General features: G+C 30.5%; 2 protein-coding genes across 5 annotated transcripts in view; one reads left to right on the top strand and one right to left on the bottom strand.

Annotated features, from left to right (window-relative positions):
- Window positions 1–21,928, bottom strand: part of LOC135797489 (uncharacterized) — a 143,046-nt gene that overhangs the window by 53,723 nt on the left and 67,395 nt on the right. The gene's annotated exons all lie outside the window — the stretch shown is intronic.
- Window positions 1–21,928, top strand: part of LOC135796999 (protein sidekick-like) — an 83,820-nt gene that overhangs the window by 7,645 nt on the left and 54,247 nt on the right. Inside the window, exon 1 of one of the 3 annotated variants that reach the window (XM_065309150.1) lies at window positions 7,479–7,620. The exons of 1 other annotated variant lie outside the window; for it this stretch is intronic. In XM_065309150.1, the coding sequence (XP_065165222.1) occupies window positions 7,563–7,620 (58 nt within the window). In that variant the 5' untranslated portion in view covers window positions 7,479–7,562. Of the gene's footprint in view, window positions 1–7,478; window positions 7,621–17,020; window positions 17,341–21,928 lie in introns of those variants that run through there. One more of the 3 variants, XM_065309149.1, reaches the window with a different exon arrangement.

Genomic DNA, 21,928 nt, shown 5'->3' with positions numbered 1-21,928 from the left:
GCAATATGATCCCCATTTTCGTCTTGTGAAATTTATTCATGTATTTTTTCATAATTATATTCTTCTACATTTAAAATGGCAGTTTTGTTATGGCCGTGACTAAAGGCCGTGACTAAAGTACTTTAATATGTTTTCTTAAAACTTTTGCAGTAAACAAAAAATGTTATAAGTGTACATTATCTTACACAATAGAAGTACATAAAATTATCATAACTAAAAGTTATAGTTCTTGCCACAGACTACTTTAAATATTTACCGTACACTAAACTTTGCACTTTCTATTCCCTTCGGCTCGTCATAAACAAGATCCCTAAGGTTTGTGCAGGACATAAATTTTACTGTTAGCTTTCCCGTTTTACCTTTTCAAACAGAATTTCTACATAATGTGAGTCTTTTGTGACTTGGTCCATCTAATGTATCTGTTGTTGAATATAATACCTTTCCGGAGGGATCAGTTCTCTTCTCTCCTGGAATTTTGAAAAGACGTGTTTTTGCAAACACTAATCTTTTTAGTTGATACTCTTGATATACTATAGGTCATTCTAAGTACAAGATTTACTAGGCTTTAATTAATTTGTATAAATATTATGAGAATTAATTTATATTCTGTATCATTTTATGTCTTTATTGCAAGGTATTTTTTAAATGTTTTATTCTTTATAATTTCTTGTTTGTCACTTAAATTAAACATCAAAGCGAAAGTTACGCTTACCAGGCGTTCGCGACCTCTCCGGTGTTACTTGGTCTGTGATCTCTCATTTTTAAATTAATTGTAATTATACTTAATTCAAGCGAAATTTTGCGTGCTGTTTGATGTTGTGTTTCCAATTTACTTTAGTTATTATTTACTTTTCAGGAATTTCGTTTGTAAAATAATTAAGCTTTAATGGGAATCGTGCATTGCCTTAGATATTAATATAATCGAAATTAAAATTAAAATTAATTAAAAGCGGAAAAATAGTAATGCATTATAGGTTAACAATTATCACGACCACATCACGAGCACATTCCACCAATTAAAGCAAAAAACCAAAATGTTTTGAAGTACTGAGTGCAATCATATAATAATTTATATTTGATATTGATGTGTCCTTGATGCACGTCTTGTTTTCCTTTTCTAACTAATAAAATTAATATAATCGATTATTTGTTATTAAAGTTTGAGGTCGTATCGCGGTAGACAGGTCGAGTGGAAACTATTTCATAATTATGTTGAGCAGTCCTTAGATTTTTTCAACTATTAAAACATTCAAATATTTATTGTATTCAGTTACATATTTAAATAATTTTAAATACCCATATTTAATTATTACACAAAAAAATATATGTACCTATGTATATTCTTTGGTAGAGGATTTATTCCTGACAGCTTGATGTAATGTAAAGTTTGCAGCATTTTATTGTAATGTGAGGTTTTAGTATAGTTAATCTTTTTGTCAGATGCAAATGTGCTGCTGGTAGGTATTTACATACATTAATCACGTGCAAGCATTAAAAGTAAGCAAACACATACTGTACTTGAGCTGCGTAATCTCCCGAATGGGATTATGTACAATTTATTATTCATGTTGTATTTTTGCTGAAATAAATACACGCGAATTTTAAAGGAGTTTCAGTTGTATTCTAAATGACTACTACTATAAAAGAATAATAATCAAAATTGTCAACAGTAAGGTTAGGTAATTTCAGAACATTAGTTTTGCATTAGTTTCAAGATAAATGTGTTATCTTATCGTATGAAAATATTCTTTAATTTAGAAGGTACTGAGATTCATTTATAATCAAACAAATTTATAATAAACAAACACTTAAAAACATAGTACTTCAAACTAATTAATGTCTTGAAACTTTCCTGTTGTGCAATTCCAATCAAACAATTTCGCTTGGGTAACAGTCGCAATCCAATTATCCGATTATAACAATGAAGCTGACTGTGGTGGTGTGAACTTTGCAAGCGTGTTACTTATTAGCAATGTAAAACACATTGTTTTTGCTTTGGGTTTCTTTTACTAGTACTCGTTATCTTTTGTGATGCTTATTCAATCAGATTCATTAGAACATCGAAGAAATTTTGTTTGAAAGTCAGTAAAAACAATACAATTAAAACAGAATTTTACTCAGCGTTATTAAATATAAGAGAATCCGGATCTATCGATTTGTTAAGATTGCTAAAAGCTTTACAATATGTTGTCGATAATGAAATTATTCATTTTTAAGTTTTTCTGTATTTGTTTTAGTTTTCCTGCACAATTGTCTATTCTATTATCAATATTTAATATTTGCAAGGATAGCGAACATTCTTGGAATATTGTCATACGGTCTGAATAGGAGAACTCAATTGTGGCGGCATTGTACCAAATTATTCCCTCTGTTCCCGGAATTGCACGCCATTGTGTGGCAACAGGAAATTGGCTTCGTTACCCAAAAGCCGCACACAACAATTAAAATTACTCACTGCCATCAAATACCAAAGAGCCGTAAATGACCGACTCTACGGATTTGAATTGTTCAATAAAGACATTTCAAACTCTGATTATATTCATCAGGGAAGAGTATGTATATGTACGTATATTATTTGAAAGTTTGATCAAATAATGGTGTATGTACACGTAGAACTTTTGTAAATACTCGAAAGACAAAAATTACATTTGAAAAGCCATGCAATGTAGTAATCGATATAATAAACTTTATAAAATCGGTTTATAATCTAACTTCAAAATCTATATCAAACTTTTCTGAAAACTAGGTGTTACTTTAACACTATGATTGAATATTATTACTTTTTGTTAGTGAATATTACACTTTAATCTGATAAAAGCTTATAGTTTACACGCAAACGTTATTCTACGTCGCCATAAAATATATTTATACCTATTTTATTAATTAACGGGTTTTTAGCAGTTTAATAGCAGATTTATATCTTAAAGTATTGCATTGTTACATCAGATATGCCATTTTTATATTATTTTTCTTCTTACACCTTTAAAATGTCAGTTTTTTCATGTTTTTGGGCACAAAAAGTGCTACTTTAGTACTTTAGTCACGGGTTTTAGTCACAGGGTGGAGCTTGCGCCTGCGCATTTGCCTACGGTGCAGCACAAGACCATATAAAGTCACTCAAATCGCGGGAAAACTTAATATACTAGTTTACTAGATTAGTATTTATTATTGCAATCAGCACAAATTATGTTTCTCACAGTAACAATATCTGAGATTAAATAAAAGCTGGAAATTTTATTTTAATCCACTTTTTAAGTATCTCCAAATGTTGTTTCGAACTGTATTCATCCAACGTTGAACGTGGCAACTCACCAAAGTTTGGTTTGTTTAATTTGCTGGATCGGCCGGAGCCACGTAGTCGAAGTACGTGCTCCCAATGTGGCAGTCGACTCAACCAAAATGCCTGGAATTTCTATCACGTCCTCTCTATTATAACTTTTTCGGGATTCGCGATCGCCTTTTGGAAGTAGTTAAATGAAAAGAAGCACTTTAATTAATGCCGATGTAAATCTCTCGTATCTCGGATGGAAATAAAACAAACGTCGTGGACTTTTATTCAAATATTTGTTTTATTCATTTTTCAATCAGCACTGAATCGAATAATTAAAAAGTAAGAAGAGCAGTGCGCGTCTCTCGAAGAATAATTGATGACCTTTCCTTGAAAATGAAAAATGGGAGTCGTTGGAGGGAAACATGAGGCGCAGCATCTGTAATCGAATGAAATCATTACGTCAAATTTCAATATTGAATTCAATTCGATGTTAAATTTTAAAATAATTATTTGTCTTAAGAAAAACAAGTTAATTATTGGATACAAATTGATTTTTTGTTTTTTTTTTTAACTTTTGACTTACTTTTCATTTTTCATGTATTTTTCTTTCAAATCTTATCTTATGACGTGTTATCTTTGAAGCTATCGTGTTTGAATACTGTAGAACTTAAAATGCAGGCAGCCATTTGGATGAATTTAGTAAGAAAACGGCTACGTGCACTTTTATTGCACCTGGGAATGCCACATTGTGAATCCACGTTCTACCATAAAGAACGCACATACACTAGGATTCACTGCACCTATAGGTATCTACTTCATACTTTTTTGAGTCCCAAGTGCTGAACGACCGCAAGAGTACGTTGCTACAGTAAATTGCACATTTTCCAACTGGTGCCGTGGAATGTCATAAATCATTCAAATACTGCCAATTTATCATGCTACAAATGTCATTTATAGGTTGCGCAAAAATACATTCACTATTGAGAATGTCTTAAGAATAACATATCAAAATTTGAAATATCACTATTGTTTTTAAATTATTGTTATAAGAAGATAATTAGCTGACAATTAAATAATTTAAAACATTTTTTCTACTTACACCTTTAAATCGTCAGTTTTTCCACGGTATTGAGACACAAAATGTGATACTTTAAACAAGGACGACCAAAACCGTGACTAAAGTACTTTATACACGAGCTTTAGTCACGGGGTGGAACTTGCGCCTGCGCATTTGCCTACGGTGCAGCACAAAGTCATTGAAAATGTCAAGCGCCGTCAGTCAAACAAGTCAAAGCAATTTTAGCAATATATTTTATATTTATTTTTGAAAATGTATATTTTACTAGTAATCCCCAAAAGGAATGTGATTATATTTGGCTGATGCCACTGAACCATGATATATTCTTGTGGAATGTTGATGAAACAACGCAGAACTATGTCGCTACAATCCTAATTCTACGTCCTTTGTAAAGAGAATAGCATGACTGAAATTAACTGGGCCTCCATGTTAGGCAGATGAGCGTTACTCTTGGGAATGTATGTAAAGGATACAAAACAGTTTTGAATCATATTCTCTTTGATATTCTGTACTTATTTAAGTTCCATTATATGTTTGCATAATGTTTTATTCACTTGTGTGATAAGATACAAGATCAAGCTGAATTTTAATTCATCTATATTAATACACACTGTTTACTTTACTTAAAACTTTATATTTTCTTAGGTCCATTATGAATTCAACCGGATAAGGTTCACCTTAGTCCTAAATTGTTTCAAGGTTCAGTAGCTTTCCCTTACATTTTTCGCTAAGACTTTCACACAATAATGTGCTTTTGTGTTTGGACTCATCCAGCTTCAACGCCTCATTTCTCTTCCAGGTTACCGCGATCCTAGGGATCAATTCGTGTTCTACCTTGGAAGTTTCGAAGGTTGAAAGCACAATATTGTGAACCTTCTTACTTTAAACCAGTTAGTTGAGTTAAGGACACGGAGGTTCGGTTATTGCTAAAGTTACTTTGCCAAAAATTTAAAAAATTAGAAAAATTAATCGTAAATTTCTGTTTTTAAAATAATTTGTTTATTTATTTAGTTAATAATGCATTTATTAACTCTATTGTGATAATTCTATAGTTAATGAATGTCTGAAAGTGCAAACTTTGCATTTCTCCAGTTCTTTCATCCGCCAAAGTAAATAAAACGCAATTTGGAATCGTCTACCGTTTTAATATTGCATTTGCTCGTAGTACATCAGTAAAGCTGACTCGCCATTCCCGAGAAGAAGTAAAAGCTTCGAATTGTTTTCATGAGTTTGCCCAACTTTTGTATAGCTTGATTTATTATTATTATTTCACACAATACAAGGTCAAAGTTTGCAGTAAAGAATTTATTGAGGATTATATGTGGTACATTTATTTTTAAGCCTCTGTCAGCTTTTTATTTCTTCTCGTAAATTTATTATTTTATTAATTGAGTTGGTATAATATCCTGGACTGGTGTAACAAGTGTTAATAATTACAATATGTAATACCTAAACATTTTGGGAAGTCATTTCAAGTTGGCATTGCAAAATGTGCACTGTAATAAGAGAATTCCTAGCCACTGCAGTAGAAACAGAGACGTTTGTGTTTCAATATACAAGCGGACAACATTACACAATCAACAGAGGACGCACTAATTACTATGTTCTTGCTTATGAGTTTACTTCGTAATTTTGGCTCTTGGTATATAGTAGTGTTAATGAAAATGCTTCAGCATAATAAAAACTTTTTGTGTTTAAATTTAAATTAAATGAATCAAAATAGGAGTTATTAATATGCTATACTCGTATTTACAGATTATTTATTTTGAATTTCAAAAACTTTTAAATACAATTAACAAAGCCCTGGAATTGTATACTTGCCGGGTTAAGGATGAGCTTTTCAATTTTGAAGCCTTGTTTCTTTATTATACGCCGAGATGTAGAGAAACTTTTAATTAAACAGCCGAAGACAAATTTGTGCTTTATACGCAGAAGACGTTCGGTGCTTTGCCTCTCCGACACTTTATCAGTTTACTCTCAGTTGTTGCAAGTTGCAATGAAAACACAATATCTAACTTTGTTCGGAAGTTTTGATTTCAATTTTATATGGTAAATATAGATATGCGGGAACTTCGCAATTGCAAATTCGTCTTATCATGATTAGATTGGTGCGGTAGATACTAACATCGACTACAATTTTATTAGATTTCCGCAATATTACATAAGAAAACATGAAGGTTACAATTAATAAATTGTTCAGTAAATTACTAGTAAAATTTTTGTTATTTTTAACTAAATTGAAGTTATTTATTGATTTTTACTAATTGATTTTACCTGTTTTGAATTATACCCTAATATAAAATATATTTATGAAATTTTGGGCAAAATTTAATGTATATTTTAGCAAATACACAATTTTACATTTAATTGAAGTTGAGTATTAAATATTCACAATAAATTTGTGTTTGTAAGCTCGTACAGCTCACATAAATAAAAACTATAAAATATAAATTGTGAAAATATGCATTTAGGCAAATAAAAGAAATAAAATACGGATATTTGCTAATAAATAACTCTTACGCATGATTTGCACTATGAAAATATCGATCTGAAAATATTTTAAAATTATATAGTATTGGTTCTGCTCCTTTATTATATTATTTACCTGCGTATTCCCTATTTAGATGCTATCAATTCAATTATGAATGATACGAGAATTTGTCTATTAAATTACTAATACTATAACACTGTGCAAATTTGACTATGTGGGATCATAAATTAATATCAATACGAAGGTACGTTAAACTCGATTAATATTTTGTTGCTTTATTAATTCAATACTCTCGTATTGTGGTGATTGATTTAGAATAGGTAAATAAATATCTTATTGCTTTGATTTCGTCTTATCTACATTAATAAGTTGTAAAAGTATCTACGAGATGGCGCCATGCATTCTAGATGAAGATCGAAAGCAAAATCAGTGTTGCGCCGCCGAGTCACGCGAAACCGCCTTCTTGCAGTTTGCTTTTGGCCATTTTGCTGCTAAGACGCCGGTTTGCACAGTAATCATAACCCGGTTTCGCTATAACGCTAATAAACAAACATTTGTTCTTCCTTACAAACCAAAAACAATTAATAAATGAAATGTAAACATTTTGAAATTAAAATATTCAAAACTATCTAATATTATAATCTCAGTATCAACTCGCAGTGTTATCGTTATTGGTTGTGTATTTTACGATATGTGGTATAACCCAGACACAGTGGATTACAATGAATACATCAATACTCCTTAAGAATTTGGAAATATTAGTGCAACTTTTGCTATCAGGTAAGAACTACATAAAAAAAAATAACAACGTAAAATTGTTGTCATGATTGAGTGTTATCTCAATCAAATCAAAAGCACTTGTGTCGAGGCAGCCAATTTTTACAACTGAATTGATGTAAACGGATAGTTGAAGAGAAAATCTACGACCAACGTCACAAGGCGGAAAAACCATAAAGCGTGATGAAACTTTCGGCGTGCACCTGACAGGGGATGCTACGAAGTGTGACATATAGACCAAACTCCAATGCTAGTGTTACACAATGATTTTATAAAATGTTTCCGCAACATGATGAGTTTATTAACATCACTCAATAACATTTTCAATGCTTAAAAGTCAGGTTGAACAAAATATTTGTCAAAAAAGGAAGAAAAAAACTTTTTTAAGAGTTAAAATAAGAATTCAGGAATAAAATAAGCAGGTATAAATATTGATTTTACTAAGATGAGTCTTGTTAATTAAATCATACAATTAATTTGTTCATATTGCAAAACGCAGGTGAAACAATAGTGAAATATGATTATATTACTAAGTTATATGACTAAACATTTGTCATTAGTAGTTTCTATTGTTTGCTAACATTGTCATCTTCACTTACATCATACAAAACAAGAGTAGGACAGAAAAGAAAACTTTTAAAACTGAATTAATGGGAAAACTTTGGAGAAAGCAAATCAACGCCCAACTTTCAGCATAGAGCAAGAATTATTCTGCGATCCAGATTCTAAAAGCCAGCTATTATGCGTGTGCTTGACAACAGTACGAGTAGGTACTGAAAGAAATGTCACGGAAACTTATAACAATTGAATTATTCTTTTCATAGTTGCCATCACAATATTTATTTGCCTTGTGATGTTTCCTTCTAGATATTACATGTCTTTCTTTTATTGTTATAATAAATACAACTATTTATATCACAAAAAGGTTAAATTGTCAATTTTTACCAATTTAAAACTTCAAAGCAAAAAATAGAATGTTAGGAGCTACATTTTAAGGAAGAAGTCAGCGAGGCGACAGCAATAATTCAATCAATTACGATTGTCACCATTCAATTTATGTTTTTGCTCAAGTGATTGAAATCTTTAACTTGAAAGATATTTGAGTTTCACTTTTAAAGTTATATCTGTGCAAGTTCAGTAAACGGAAATATTTTTCAAAAAATTTTGAACTTTGTTTCAAAACGCAGTTTATTATAACCATTAAGGGAGATTAAAAAAGTGAAATATTTTTTAAAGATGAAAAAAATTGAGAAAAACACATTTTTTCTACATAAGACTTTTAGTTTTATTATTTACTTGTAATAAATATAATATATATTGCTCCCTAAGTCTAGAATCAATAAGAAAATAAATTAAAACGCCGCGCAAATAAAAGTTTTGAATGAAGACTTTTAATTTTAATGAATATCTAACTTTGATCAATGTTTTAATCAAATTCACGCACAAGCAGGCGCCAACAACAAAAAGCTTTGAATAATGCATAATAACGGGAAATTCTTGTTTGAAAATTTAATCCCTAATCCAACATAATAAGCCGCTTTCATTCTGTATCCATCAAATATTTTTTCGTCTAGCAAAAAACGTGTTTAATAAATATTCGAAGCTGAAAAACGTTGCTTTGCCATCTCACGCCTTAAAAACAGTGACAATACTGATAAAGTTACATTTTACAGTTTATTTGATTTAAATGTAATTACGCTAAGTAATTAGCCTTAATTAATTAACAAATTTAGAGGGTGTTATCACCAAATCAAGGGGTCATGCCAACATTCGCACAAACAAATCTTTTGATTACAGAAAGAAGGAAATTAGGCTAAATTAAATTTTGCGTTTTGTTATGTGTGGTAAATTTGTTAATTTTAAAGCTTCATTAATCAAAGCAATCGATATGCGTTGACATTGGATATAAATGAGATTTTTTAATAATAAAAAATTTATAAGATAAAATAATAAATCATAAATTATCTTTTAATTAAAAAATGATCAAAAAGCTTATGAAATGAAATTGTGGAGATATATGAATTGTTTTCTTTTGTTCCGGGCTTGTATTTATCGACTTTTGACGTTCGCCCTTTCCAATAGGGCTGAATTCTAAATGAAGCGCTTCTAATGGATTAGTAAGCGATTTCCTTAATAGATCTTGAGCATCCAAAAGCGATTATTTCTCGTTAGTGTTTGCCACTTCTGCTGTTTTCTCTGCTGACATATTGCGTGCAAAAATAGATCAATAAATAAAGTCAACCATTTATTACAAAATGAAATATAAACTTTACTTGTGCTTATTTTGTTTTTGTTTATATTTTATATTTACATATATCTACTTGTTTTAAATTGCAAGACATTTTTGATTTGTCCATATCAGTTTGCTTATCGTGCGACAGAAGAAAATCGAATTTATCGAACTTTGCAGCTATACTTTTACGACTTCAATTTACAATGGATCAAGACTGACCTACTTCTAAATGGTTGGTGGATACACTATCTAGGGATCAAATACGTTTGTAAACTTGCAAACGAAAACATTGACTTTTTTATATTTTAAAAATTGAATGTTTGAGTATATGCTGCATTTAAAAGCGAGTATTTTTAAAAGTTTAGTTGTGAGTGGAAAGAAAATTGCTCATTCAATTTTTACTACAATGCCAAAAAGTGTAGCTGGATATAAACCATTGTTAGGAAGGTAATACAAAGATATTGATGCACTTTGTATAGACGAAATGTTTCTTCAAGAAAAATTCTTCTCTATTGTCAACGTATTAAATCAAAATTGATTTTGTCGATGAAAATGAAAGATTTGAGAGTAAAATAAATGTTAAATAAATTTTTAACTTATTAAATGTACAGGCGAACGCTCCATACCATGACTAAAGCCCGTGACTAAAGTACTTTAGTCACGACATTTACCGTGCGCGCAGAAAGTACCAATTTTTGTAAATTAATTGAGATAGTTTTAAAAATTTAGTAACAATGTGTTTATTAACAATAGTCCTGCCTAAATCAAGGTTAGTCAGCACAAGCAGTAAGTGTAGAACTAAGTAAAATCTGGATGCAAACTTTTAAAGCCATCTAGGAGTTGTGAGTTGTAAACGCCAAAATTTATATTTAACAGTTCCTACGTTATCATAAAAGAATCGTGTAGACGATACTTCTGAAACTGAATTAATGAGAAAAGTTTCAAGTATACAAAACCCCAACACATTGCGGCTGGAAATCCGATGACAAGAAAAATTCTAGGTCATTTTCGGTGTGAACTTGGAGTGAGCTGCTGTGTGACGTGACAGATCGGTCAAAAGTTTTTTTTAGATAACACAAACTTTCTTCATTTCTTGTTAAATGAGAATAACTTGTCACTGAATACAAAATTTATTAAATTTATTTAGACTACGGTTGAATTTGCTGACGATTAACGCATTCATTAAAAATAATCGGAAAAAATGTTTAGTATTTTTTTACTGAGGCGAGAATGAATACATTTCTTTTCCCTTTTTTATCAAAATGTCTTGCTGCTTCATTTATATTCTTCTTTCATAAATCACTGCATAAATGGATGTTTGCTTCATGTTTTGCAACAACAATTATTTATTGTAACAATTAGAACAACATAATTGATTACCATCCCAGGAGAAATTAACTTGTATTCGCGTTTTACTAAATAACGCTCATTCTGCAAAGTGCTGCTGGCGTTATGTGTAAACAAAATTGACGTATTTCAACAACATACGTTTCTCTAATTACGATCAACTTCAATCAAACAGTTATTTTACATTTTGGAGTATTTGCAAGCGTTAATTTTGTTAATATTCACCGGGTACAGTAATTGCGTACTAATTAAAAAAGTTATTTAGAGATTATATTTTTTAAATACTTGTAGTTCATGTAATAATGGATTTTTTCTACTTAAAATGAGAGTTTTTCCACGTTTGAGACACAAAAAGTGGTATTTTAATCATAGTGGATCAGGGCTGTGACTAAAGTACTTTAATCACGAGCTTTAGTCATGCGGTGGAGCTTGCGCCTGCGCATTTGCACATAAACAGTTCATTTTTACATTTTTTACACTTTTTCAATCATTTAAATGCTAAAAAATCAAATGAACTGTTATAATAATAAACGTGACTAAAATTTATAAAATTTATAATAGTTGAAAACCTATAATCTAGTGTATTGCTTTTTAATTCTTTAATGTCCCTCAAATCTCTTGACAGCATCTAAAAATCGTAATTGTGGTCTGGTCTGGTTGTTAGTTGTTTTGATGTTACTGGAGCGTGACACATTTCACTGGAATGTTGATGAAACAGCCCAGATCCACAAAACCTTATTTATGCCATCCTTATTTCGGGTCCTTTGTCATAGAAATTTAGCTCCGCAGAAGTTAACCCGGTTCTAATGCTAGCTGTGCTCACACATGCGAATTACATAATATAAATACCCAGCAACAAGGAATGAGGGTCAAACTAACATACCATTCTCTTTGTTATTCTTTCTTATGCCATGCAGTAAATGTTTCATATATTTATGAAATATAAGTATTTATATAATTATTTACTAACCAAATTTCTTTCACAAGAAGTATATTTAAATCAATATTATTTTATACTCAATTTTATTATTGATATAAAAGCAAATATCTTATGGTATATTTAAGTTTATTTGATATAAATATGGTTCACAGCATTTTGCACTTTGTGTTTTTCTTTGGTGGATATAAACAACCTCCCTAAACTCCACGTTAGCCCTTCATTGTATCTACGGCCGCCACCATTTTTCCTCGGAGACTTTCGCACAATGTCCTTTGTGACTTGGTTCATCTAGTGCGTCTTTTGTCGCCTACGTATCCAGGACACCCTCGCGGATCAATCCGCCTTGCTATCTTGGGTCTTTCCAGGAACGTGACGACAAGTAAAGCAACCTTCTTAGTTACGCGACCAACTTTTCCAAAACTATTTACAGGTTTACTATGTTTAAACCTGCAAAAAACAATTTTTTCGGTAATTTGATCTTTCTTTATACATTTAAAGGTATAAATAATTTTTATTTCTTTTTTTAAATTTGATTAAACTTTGGCCATTTACATTGGCTTTTTACTATTTTGTCATTTTTTTTTCTGGCTTGTTACTATCGTTCAAACCTTGTGTCATTTGATGACTGCTTGTTATATACAATGGTTAGAAGATTACACACAAAAACCGAACAAAAGAAGATCCGCAAAAGAATCACAAATGAGGATAATTCCATGATCATCTTTTGTAATGCTTGCATTTATTTTGGTGACGGTCCATTTAGTAAAAGCCGCTTTCATTCAACGCATAAAGTTAATACGCCAGAATTAACTTAACTTTAATTTTTAACTTTAAATTTCTTTAAATTATTGGCAATTATAGATAATTGAAAAAAATCTAAAATCTAAATAAATGTCCGTTGGTGCAATTTAAGTTTTGGTGCAATAGCATTAAATATGCACAAACGAAGAGTATTCAACAGTTAACAGTCGAAGTACTAATTACCTGCTCCAGGGTTTCAGGAATAGATTAATTTTGCTCTTCAGCACATAACATTGACGCAATAGCGTTGGAGAAACAAACAAAGCACTTTAGTCCTTGAGAATACTAAAATTGCTTGAGGGCAACCCGCTAGAAACTAAAAATGTATTTAAATACAAATGTAAATTACGAATATATTTACCATAATAAATAAATATATATTTTATATATCAAAGAATTTAAATGAAACTCATCAATCACTATTTCGTATAAAATATATATTTATATAGGCATCGTAGGTCTTCAAGCCGTAACAAACGATAATGAAATGTATTGTTGGAAGGGTATTGTAATATAAACATAAAGACTGTGTTAGTATGCCAAGAATACATTGAAAAGTTTATTTGAAAGTTAAACGACAGAAACAGTTGTCTTATCGTTGAATTAAAATTAGCTTAGACTTATATCTACCAACGTATGTTCCAACAATATAAGGATAATTACAAATAAGTAATTAAAATAGAAAACTTGTTTTCTGTACACTTTTACTTAGGTACGAATCACAGGGAAGTAATATTAAAGTTTGTTTATACTTCATGAATCAGTATTTAATAATTCTTATACTTAATTAATGCAGAAAGATATTTAATAACACCACATCAAATCTAAGGCGTTATTTGGTTTATAAACTGCTTGAAAAATCAACTACACTTTTTAACAAAGAATTTATTTGACAAATTGTCAAATTTGACTCTTACACACGGTTTTTTCAAGGATAAAAACATTAAAATTAACAAATATTTATATTCAGTTCACTCCAAATATTTCAGATAAATTTTAAACAGAATCCTGGCTCAATTTTGTTCAAAACTTTTGATACAAAATTTATTTCAATTAAATTTATTCTTTACACTATATTCCAATAGCATACAATTTCTTAAATACTCCTCTATGCATCCAATACAGGATGCTGATTAATTATGTTGCATCTATAAATGTTGAATCATGAATACCAACACAAAACCAGTGTGAAAACGGAAATAACTGCTTTCAAACTCCTCATCTCATATTACTCTACATGTCTGTCATTGTAATAAATATTCCGAACCATTCAAGAGTCATCTGCTCTTGTCGGAATCAGTCATGTGCAAACATATACGTGCATAAATAAAGCTGGATGATTTTCAAGAGTACACTTACAGGTCGCATGGTAAATTCCCACATGTCCTACCTACGAGTAATACGTAATAATGTTCGCCAGTTTATGATCTGCACTGAATATATGCAAACATATATGGTTATTCAATGCCGGAATTATTGTTTACAAATATGCTTCATTTTTATTTCTGCGATGAATACATTTAAATAATTATTGAAATCATTGAAATAATTCTCTGGCGAAATATTGAATTTATATTAATATTAAATTAAACTAATTGAAATTAAAACGAACCAGTGAACTAATAAAATAATTATCCACATGTTTATTAATATATTTGGTATACATTCTAGTGATATCCGTGTAATAATAAATTACTTTTAATTAAATTTTGTAAATTGGAATAAATATATTGCATCGTGGAGTATTCCAGCTATACTAATTTTTCAACTATTGAACATAGTAGAAATATCACTTTGTGATATCTATAGACTGAAATTTTTGCACAAGAAATTAAGTACATATAGAAAATGGTAATAAGATTTTTAGTGCATGAATATGATTTGAGTACTGTCGAAAAGTGCTGACATAAGGATTCAGAGACGAAAAAGAAAACTGTTGGGCTTGAATGCAAATGGAAGAGAAGTAAAGAAAACAGTCGATAATCTTCTGGAACGCTCCTGCGTATTTCGCTTCAAATAGTCATTCTACCTTAAACTCTCTCTCTTTGCTTACACAAAAGGTTCTTTCAATTCATTGTCACTTCATTCCCCAGCTAAATTCCCTGCTTTCTGAATTCGACATTTTTGCACAGTTTAAACCATTGAAAGTGTTTCTTTCGAGGCTTCAAGGTGCACAGGACGAATTTACAGTTTCACATTAATACTTGTGGTTGTGATTTTATTTTAAGCCGTCAATGTCAACCAAATATTATCATAAGAATGTCTCTGCCAAAATAGCAATAATGACGTTATTGTCGTTTTTATCGTAAGTTTGTCAATTTATTCTATTCTTCTATATTTCTTCATTTTAGTCCACCGAAATATTTTTCTCTAAAACTTCGAAAAAACGCTAACGTTGAAACCTAAATGACCTGAAAAACTAGTATTAACCTGCCCGTGTAATCTTCGGTATAAAAATATGTATGTATCTATGGATATCAGGATTTGGCGATAAAGGCGAACAAAGAAAAGCCAACCGTCAGCACATAATATATTGGGGCTTACTGACTTCCTCTATTCATGTATTCTGGAATAATACGAAATTACCTTATTTTATCATTTTTAATGTTACGAAGCGTCATCTTTTTTACGATTTTCATCAAAAATATAGCTTGTTTCACTTTTGTGCAGAAACTATAAACTATTTTAGTCTTTTTCATATAGCATTCTATTATTTTAATATTTCACATGATAAAATTAGTAAAAAAAAGTAAAAATAGATAAAAATAGTTCTCAGTTAAAATAGAAATGTGAAATATATAAAATAACATGGAATAAATTGAATTTTTGTGCTGACAAATTATTTTTCTATAGGTAACTGACAGATAATTTTATTATCTTGCCTATTTTTATATTTTAGTAATGATTTTCGTGCAATCAAAATATTTTGCACAATGAGTGTATTTATTATTAACTTAAATGCAGTTTTTATCAAAAAATACGTAGGTGTATGTAAATTTAAGTAAATAAACGGAAAAAAGCATTTTATAATTACAAATAGAAACAATCCTCACGAAGAATTACTTTCATAACAATATTTAGATTACTTCCTGAAAGTAAACTTTAACAAAACTTTGAACAACAGTTTTGAAGTAAGTTTAATGCATTATTTTAAAACTGTTTATATTTTTTATTTATATAGGCATGTTTTATTATAGAAAAAGGCAGAAGTGTTAATATTCTCCAATAAATTTAAAAGAAATTAAATTTTTATTTTAGTTTTATAAATTTTTAAGAAAAAAAACCTTTAAAATTTAACAAATCAAAATTTGAATGACAAACACATGCAAAAATAATAATAGAATCTACATTAACCATATCTAATTATAAAGTTTTCATGCCTAAGATATAATTCCCCATCCAAGCATATATTAGTATACGAAAATTAGATATGAAATTAAAATGAACCCCTGTTACCCTTTTCGCCAACCTCAAACTACCAGCCGGGGTTACAACTGGCGTCACTAATTAAAATGCGGAAGCGTACTTAAGATTTCTCTCTTATTGCTCATATTCACGCTGACACCAACGGGTGTAAATCTCATTCCTGCCAACACTCAGCACACGCAGGTATCGTACGTATTTGTGTTTCTGTGCCTCATTCATGTGTGTAGTAATGAAGAGCATTGCGCACCCAGATGAAGACTGCATGTAGCAAGGGCACTAATTGCTATCTACTAGGTTACCGGTTTATGCGCCGAGTAATAACAAGCTGGGAATATTAATAGTCGAGTGCGGATGATATCTGCCGGCTTGCAAAAGTGTCGAAGCGAAGGGTGTGAAAACAGTTGCTGCTGATGTGGAACCCTTCGGGGAATTAAACCCACCATAGTGGAAATATTCATGTTATTACACAAGTGCATTTAATTAATAAACGCGAAGAGAAACATTTCAAATTTTTATTTTTTAGAACAAAATAAGAGATTTAAACATCTGGTTCCTGAATGATTCACTAGATGGCGCAGTATATTCTGTTTTCATGCCTTGCGGAATATCCGCTCGAGTCACACCGTGCTGTTCTCGTTCAGTTTGCTTTCGAGCACTTTCCAGCTAGCGTCGGATTGTGCCGCAATCAAAGCCACCCGGTTGTACAATCACAACGTCCGTTAAATAAACATTAGATTGTTGTGTCAACATAAATAACGAGAGACTAAAGGAAGCGTTATTATATTTAACACTTCAAATTCAATTCGCACTTTATTGTTTCTAATAATATTTAAATATGGATGTATTCGCGTCGTGTGTGTGTTTACAATGGCTGGTGTTTAAGAGATATGTGTAATCAACAAAACAACGTGGATTGCAATGCATACATCAATACTTAGTAGGATTTTGGGACTGTATGCACAAATATTGATATCAGGTACGGTTAAAAATCAATTGTTTTAATTTTTATTCATTATAATAATAATACGAATTGGGAATGAGAAATTAAAGTTTGGTTTGGTTTAATTTGGTCAGTGGTACGTGCTTGCAATGTATTTCTAGTGGAAATGTGTGAAACTTTGCTCACGTTTGTTCTATTATAACTTTTTTGAAGTTACTGAAGGCTTTTGGTTGGTAAATGAAAGAAAGTACTTCCATTAATATCAACACAAATATGACACCAGGATAATACCGTAAATATTCCAGATAAAGTTTGCAACAATAAATTAGAGAGAATTAATGACACGCCCCGTGGATAAAAATGAACGACAATAACATTGTTGACAATTTCAGCGGTTATTTTCCGGGAATCGTATTCTAAGTAACACATTTTTAAGCTGAATTGATGCGAACGCTTAGTTGAACACAAAATCTACGCCCAAAGTCACAAGTCATAAAGAACATAAAGCGTGCTGAAACTTTCCGCGTGCACTTGACAAGGGATGCTGGGAAGTATGACATATAGACCGAACTCCAGGTTAAGATGACATGATGCTTCTTTTCACGTTATCAACTTGTTTTTCGATTCGTTATATGATTATACTGTTTTTAATCAAAAATAATACAAATAATAATTAATTATATAATTAAAAATGATTATAAACATATTGTTAGGAAAAATAATCAATTAATTAATAATTAATTTGGAAATTTAATTTATATTTGCACATATCATGTTTTAAATGAGCTGAAACCTGTTATTATTAATATGCAAACATTAAATATTGGAATATTATTCATTATTTATTATATTTTTAAATTTAGGTACTTTAAAATGTTCAATTAGGTTTAAAACTTTGATTAATAGTATATTCAATCAAATGCGCAGGCTCAAGCTCCACCTCGTGACTAAAATTCGCGAATAATGTACTTTAGTCACGCCCGTGAATAAAATACAACTTTTTGTATCTCAAAACCATGATAAAACTGACGCTTTAAAGATGAAAGTAGAATAAAGTAATTATTTAGGTTTTAAGGTGACAAAGTTTAAATATTCCCAAAGGTATTCACGAGAATATTTCATTTCATGTCGGTGTTTATGATTTTATAAATAATACGAATTTCAGTTGGTGCATTATGCTTAATTTGATATCTAGTTCAGGTTTTGAATTTCAAGTAGATGAAATAAATCTACCATTGTGCGATATGATAATGCGGTGTTATTGTGGCACTTTCTGTAAGCAAGTTCATGCTTCCCACGTAGTATTTGCCGCCATTGTACTGGCTCCGGGCAATGTCTAGTCTCTAAGGTAGAAGTTTTCGTAAAGCAGGATTGCAGAATCCTGAATGTTATGAAAGTAGTAAACCACTCTCAGTTTTGAACGAATGCTATGAACCGCATGTAAGAGTTCAAATCAAGTTTGCAACTTTTAACTTTACTTGAAAAACAAGAGTATACGAGTACTGTATTATAAATAATTGTTTTGATGTTTTGGAAGTTTATCAAACACATTCATCCTTGTATAATTTATCACTTGAAAATATTCTGTTTTCGATGTTGCTAAAATGCAACAATGGTTTGCTATTTAACAAGTGTATCAAACACCACACGAAACAATCGTTTGTGTAGGTAACAAGTACGCCAAAAGGAATATCAAATTTGTGATTATGTTTTCCGTCTTCTAGCACCTTGTGTTATTGATATACACATTGTCGGATGTATAATAATTGTGATTTTGTTCAATACTAATAAATAATCTGAAAATGCATAAAGATTTCCATAATTTGTGATGCAAATTTAAGAAAATTTAATAAAAAACATAAATTAACAGATTATTTGATCAAACAGCTTCGATATTTTTCAAAATTTCAATTACTATAAGATTATTATTATTGTCAAGTAAATTGTTTTTCTTTTTTATTTAAATTTGCAAAATTTAATTCATAGTTTCACACCTATGAAATTTTGTTTAATAAAAAAACATTGTAATACAATGTTGATAGAAAATTTTCTATAAACACGCTCTGATCATCAGCGAAACGTCTAAAACACGCACAAATGTTTACTGTAAATCGAACAAATGGGCGGGAAAACATGTCAGGACATACTATTACGCCAGGAATATTTTACGAATTTTGTGTTGCAGGGTTGTCCAAACTAGAAACTAGAAATTCTTGAGTTACCAAGCACCTATATGTCTTCTATGTTTATGGAATACTCATATCATATCTGATATATATTGTACATTTGCAGTGCGTAATAATAGGAATTTCTGTTGTGTGGAAATAATTGATATGTGAAACGTCTTGGGTCGTTCCAAAAAATCTTGTTATATGTTGGTCGTGCATGATTTCGGCATCAACTTTCAGTTCAAGGAAGCGTGCGTTTTCTGGTCTATTTAACGTCTATTTAACTTGCTGAACTGCAAGCAATATGCTCAATATGCCAATATGCTATTAAATGTTGAGTCAGTAATATTTGTCCTACGATAAAAAAAATCGTGCAATTTCTTTAAATTGTTTACATAAATTATTTGCATCGAAATTCAATCTTCAATCCAAATATAAATATTATTATTTTTATTTCTTATTATTCTGAACATTTTGGTCTCAACATAAAATTAATAATTCATAACCATGAAAAAGGTTAAATTTGATAAAATTAATGCCGTTATTCTAAAACTAGTAAATTTAATTGTCTATGAGAAATACGAGTAAGGACAATGTCAGTATCATGTTTATGCTTCTGCGCATAAAATTCACTCCTCCTGCGGGTTCTGAATATGTTTTTGGTGCAGCATTAAAAGTGTAAGCACAAAGTAATTTTTTGTTCTTTTCTTTCATGTTTCTTTAATGCTTTTTTTTTTGTTGTGTTGCAGGTAAGTTATTTACTTTCGAGATAAGCGAAATAACGCATTTTTACGCTTGGCGAGGTGAAGAAAAAGTTTACAACAAGGAGGCGCTATAGTTAAGTATAAAACGACATTTGCCACCTTATTTTTATTTTATCATAAATCTGAGCACATTGTTGTACTATTTTATTTTGCTTTATCTTTTGTTCCCTTTTTTATTTATGTACAGAAATATAAAACTCGATTGAAACAGTCAGAGAAAGTTCCAGTTTAACACAAAAAGGTTTTTTATTTAAAAACACCAAGAGTAGTACTAGAAAATATGAATTCTGTTTGTAATTTTCTAATTAATTTAGTCTAGTTATTAAAGTTTTATTAGTAGTGGCCAAAACAAAACATTTCAAATCCAAATACACGGACCACAGTTCTCACTCACCGCTAAAACAGCATGGCGGCTACATGTTGAAACCAAACACGTGCTAACTTGCAGATTGCTTCCGAAAACTTTTACTGCCCATGGGACTATCGAAAACGCTTCTTCTTCTGTTTCAATTTCCGGTCCTAACTGCAAAAACCTGCTGCTTGTTTGAGACCGTTATAGTCTAGATATCCTTCCAAATGGACCTCGAAACCTGGCGAGTGCTTTTGCAAATCAATACAATAGCAAAGGTAGCTTTTATGACGGTTTAAAAATGACTATTTATTGGCTTAGTAGTCATAAAAATACTATTTTAACCTCCCATCAATTTTTATTTGGCACTTAAACTACTTAATACTGCGAGTAATAGTAAGATAACTTATTATAAAGTCATTCAATCATGAAATATTTTTCACCGTTTAATTTTCTATCATTTGATCTTCGTATTCGATTAGATTAACAGTTTGTTAGTGAATTAAAATTTTGATTAGCATAACTTGCAACAAAAAACTAATGGAATGTTCGACCGAAACATTTAGAATGCCAAACAACAGGAAGTGTGTTTGCAGCACTTTATCTATGGCGCTAATATTTCGAGGTCCTTTGTATTCGCCTTGTTCCGATGGTTCATGTTGGTGTTGCTTTTTTTAAGTGATAAATAAACTCGAGACTTTTAATTAAATTCCTTAAATTATATACTCTTGATGTAAAATACAGAATTAGCAGCAAACTAGGTATATAACTTTACTTTTTACACTAAAGGAGTCGACAAAACCAAATCGTTTTTGGGTGGTTTACTGTTTAAGTTTACGATTTCAATTTCAGCAAAGAAAGCGTTGGAACAAAGAACGCGTTGCGAAATGCGAAGAAAATTCCCGCATAAAAGTTGAGTTATAAATCTAACGAAATTGTTGAATGCAAATTTATTTCGTGTTAAATATAATATTTATATTTAACGTCTGTCTTCACAATGTATCTATTTGTATTGTAGACGTTTATTGGGTGATAAAATGCGAAATGTAGATACATATATCCAACCGAAAAGTTTAGTTTGGAAGAAATCCTTATTTTATGCTAATACTTTTACTTAACACTCCCTAACGTTCAAAGTTCAAGTAAATACCAAATTTACATGCGTTGCGAACAAGCGCTATTTAAAGTCATAGCTTAGGTTTGTTGACAATTTACATAAAAAGAGCATTAAGAAGCTGCTGGTTCTGCTGGTTATTTTCGGCGTTATTTTGTTTTACTACTCATTAAGATCTTGCTTACACATGCATAAAAAATCAGAAATATTTAGGGAAAACGATTTATTT

The sequence above is a fragment of the Atheta coriaria genome, unplaced genomic scaffold (genome assembly GCF_025399875.1).
Source record: "Atheta coriaria isolate IRGN ID8LTWV9N9 unplaced genomic scaffold, Caltech_Dcor_3.1 hic_scaffold_8_pilon, whole genome shotgun sequence".
Taxonomy (NCBI): domain Eukaryota; kingdom Metazoa; phylum Arthropoda; class Insecta; order Coleoptera; family Staphylinidae; genus Dalotia; species Dalotia coriaria.
This window is presented reverse-complemented; position numbering and strand designations above follow the sequence as displayed.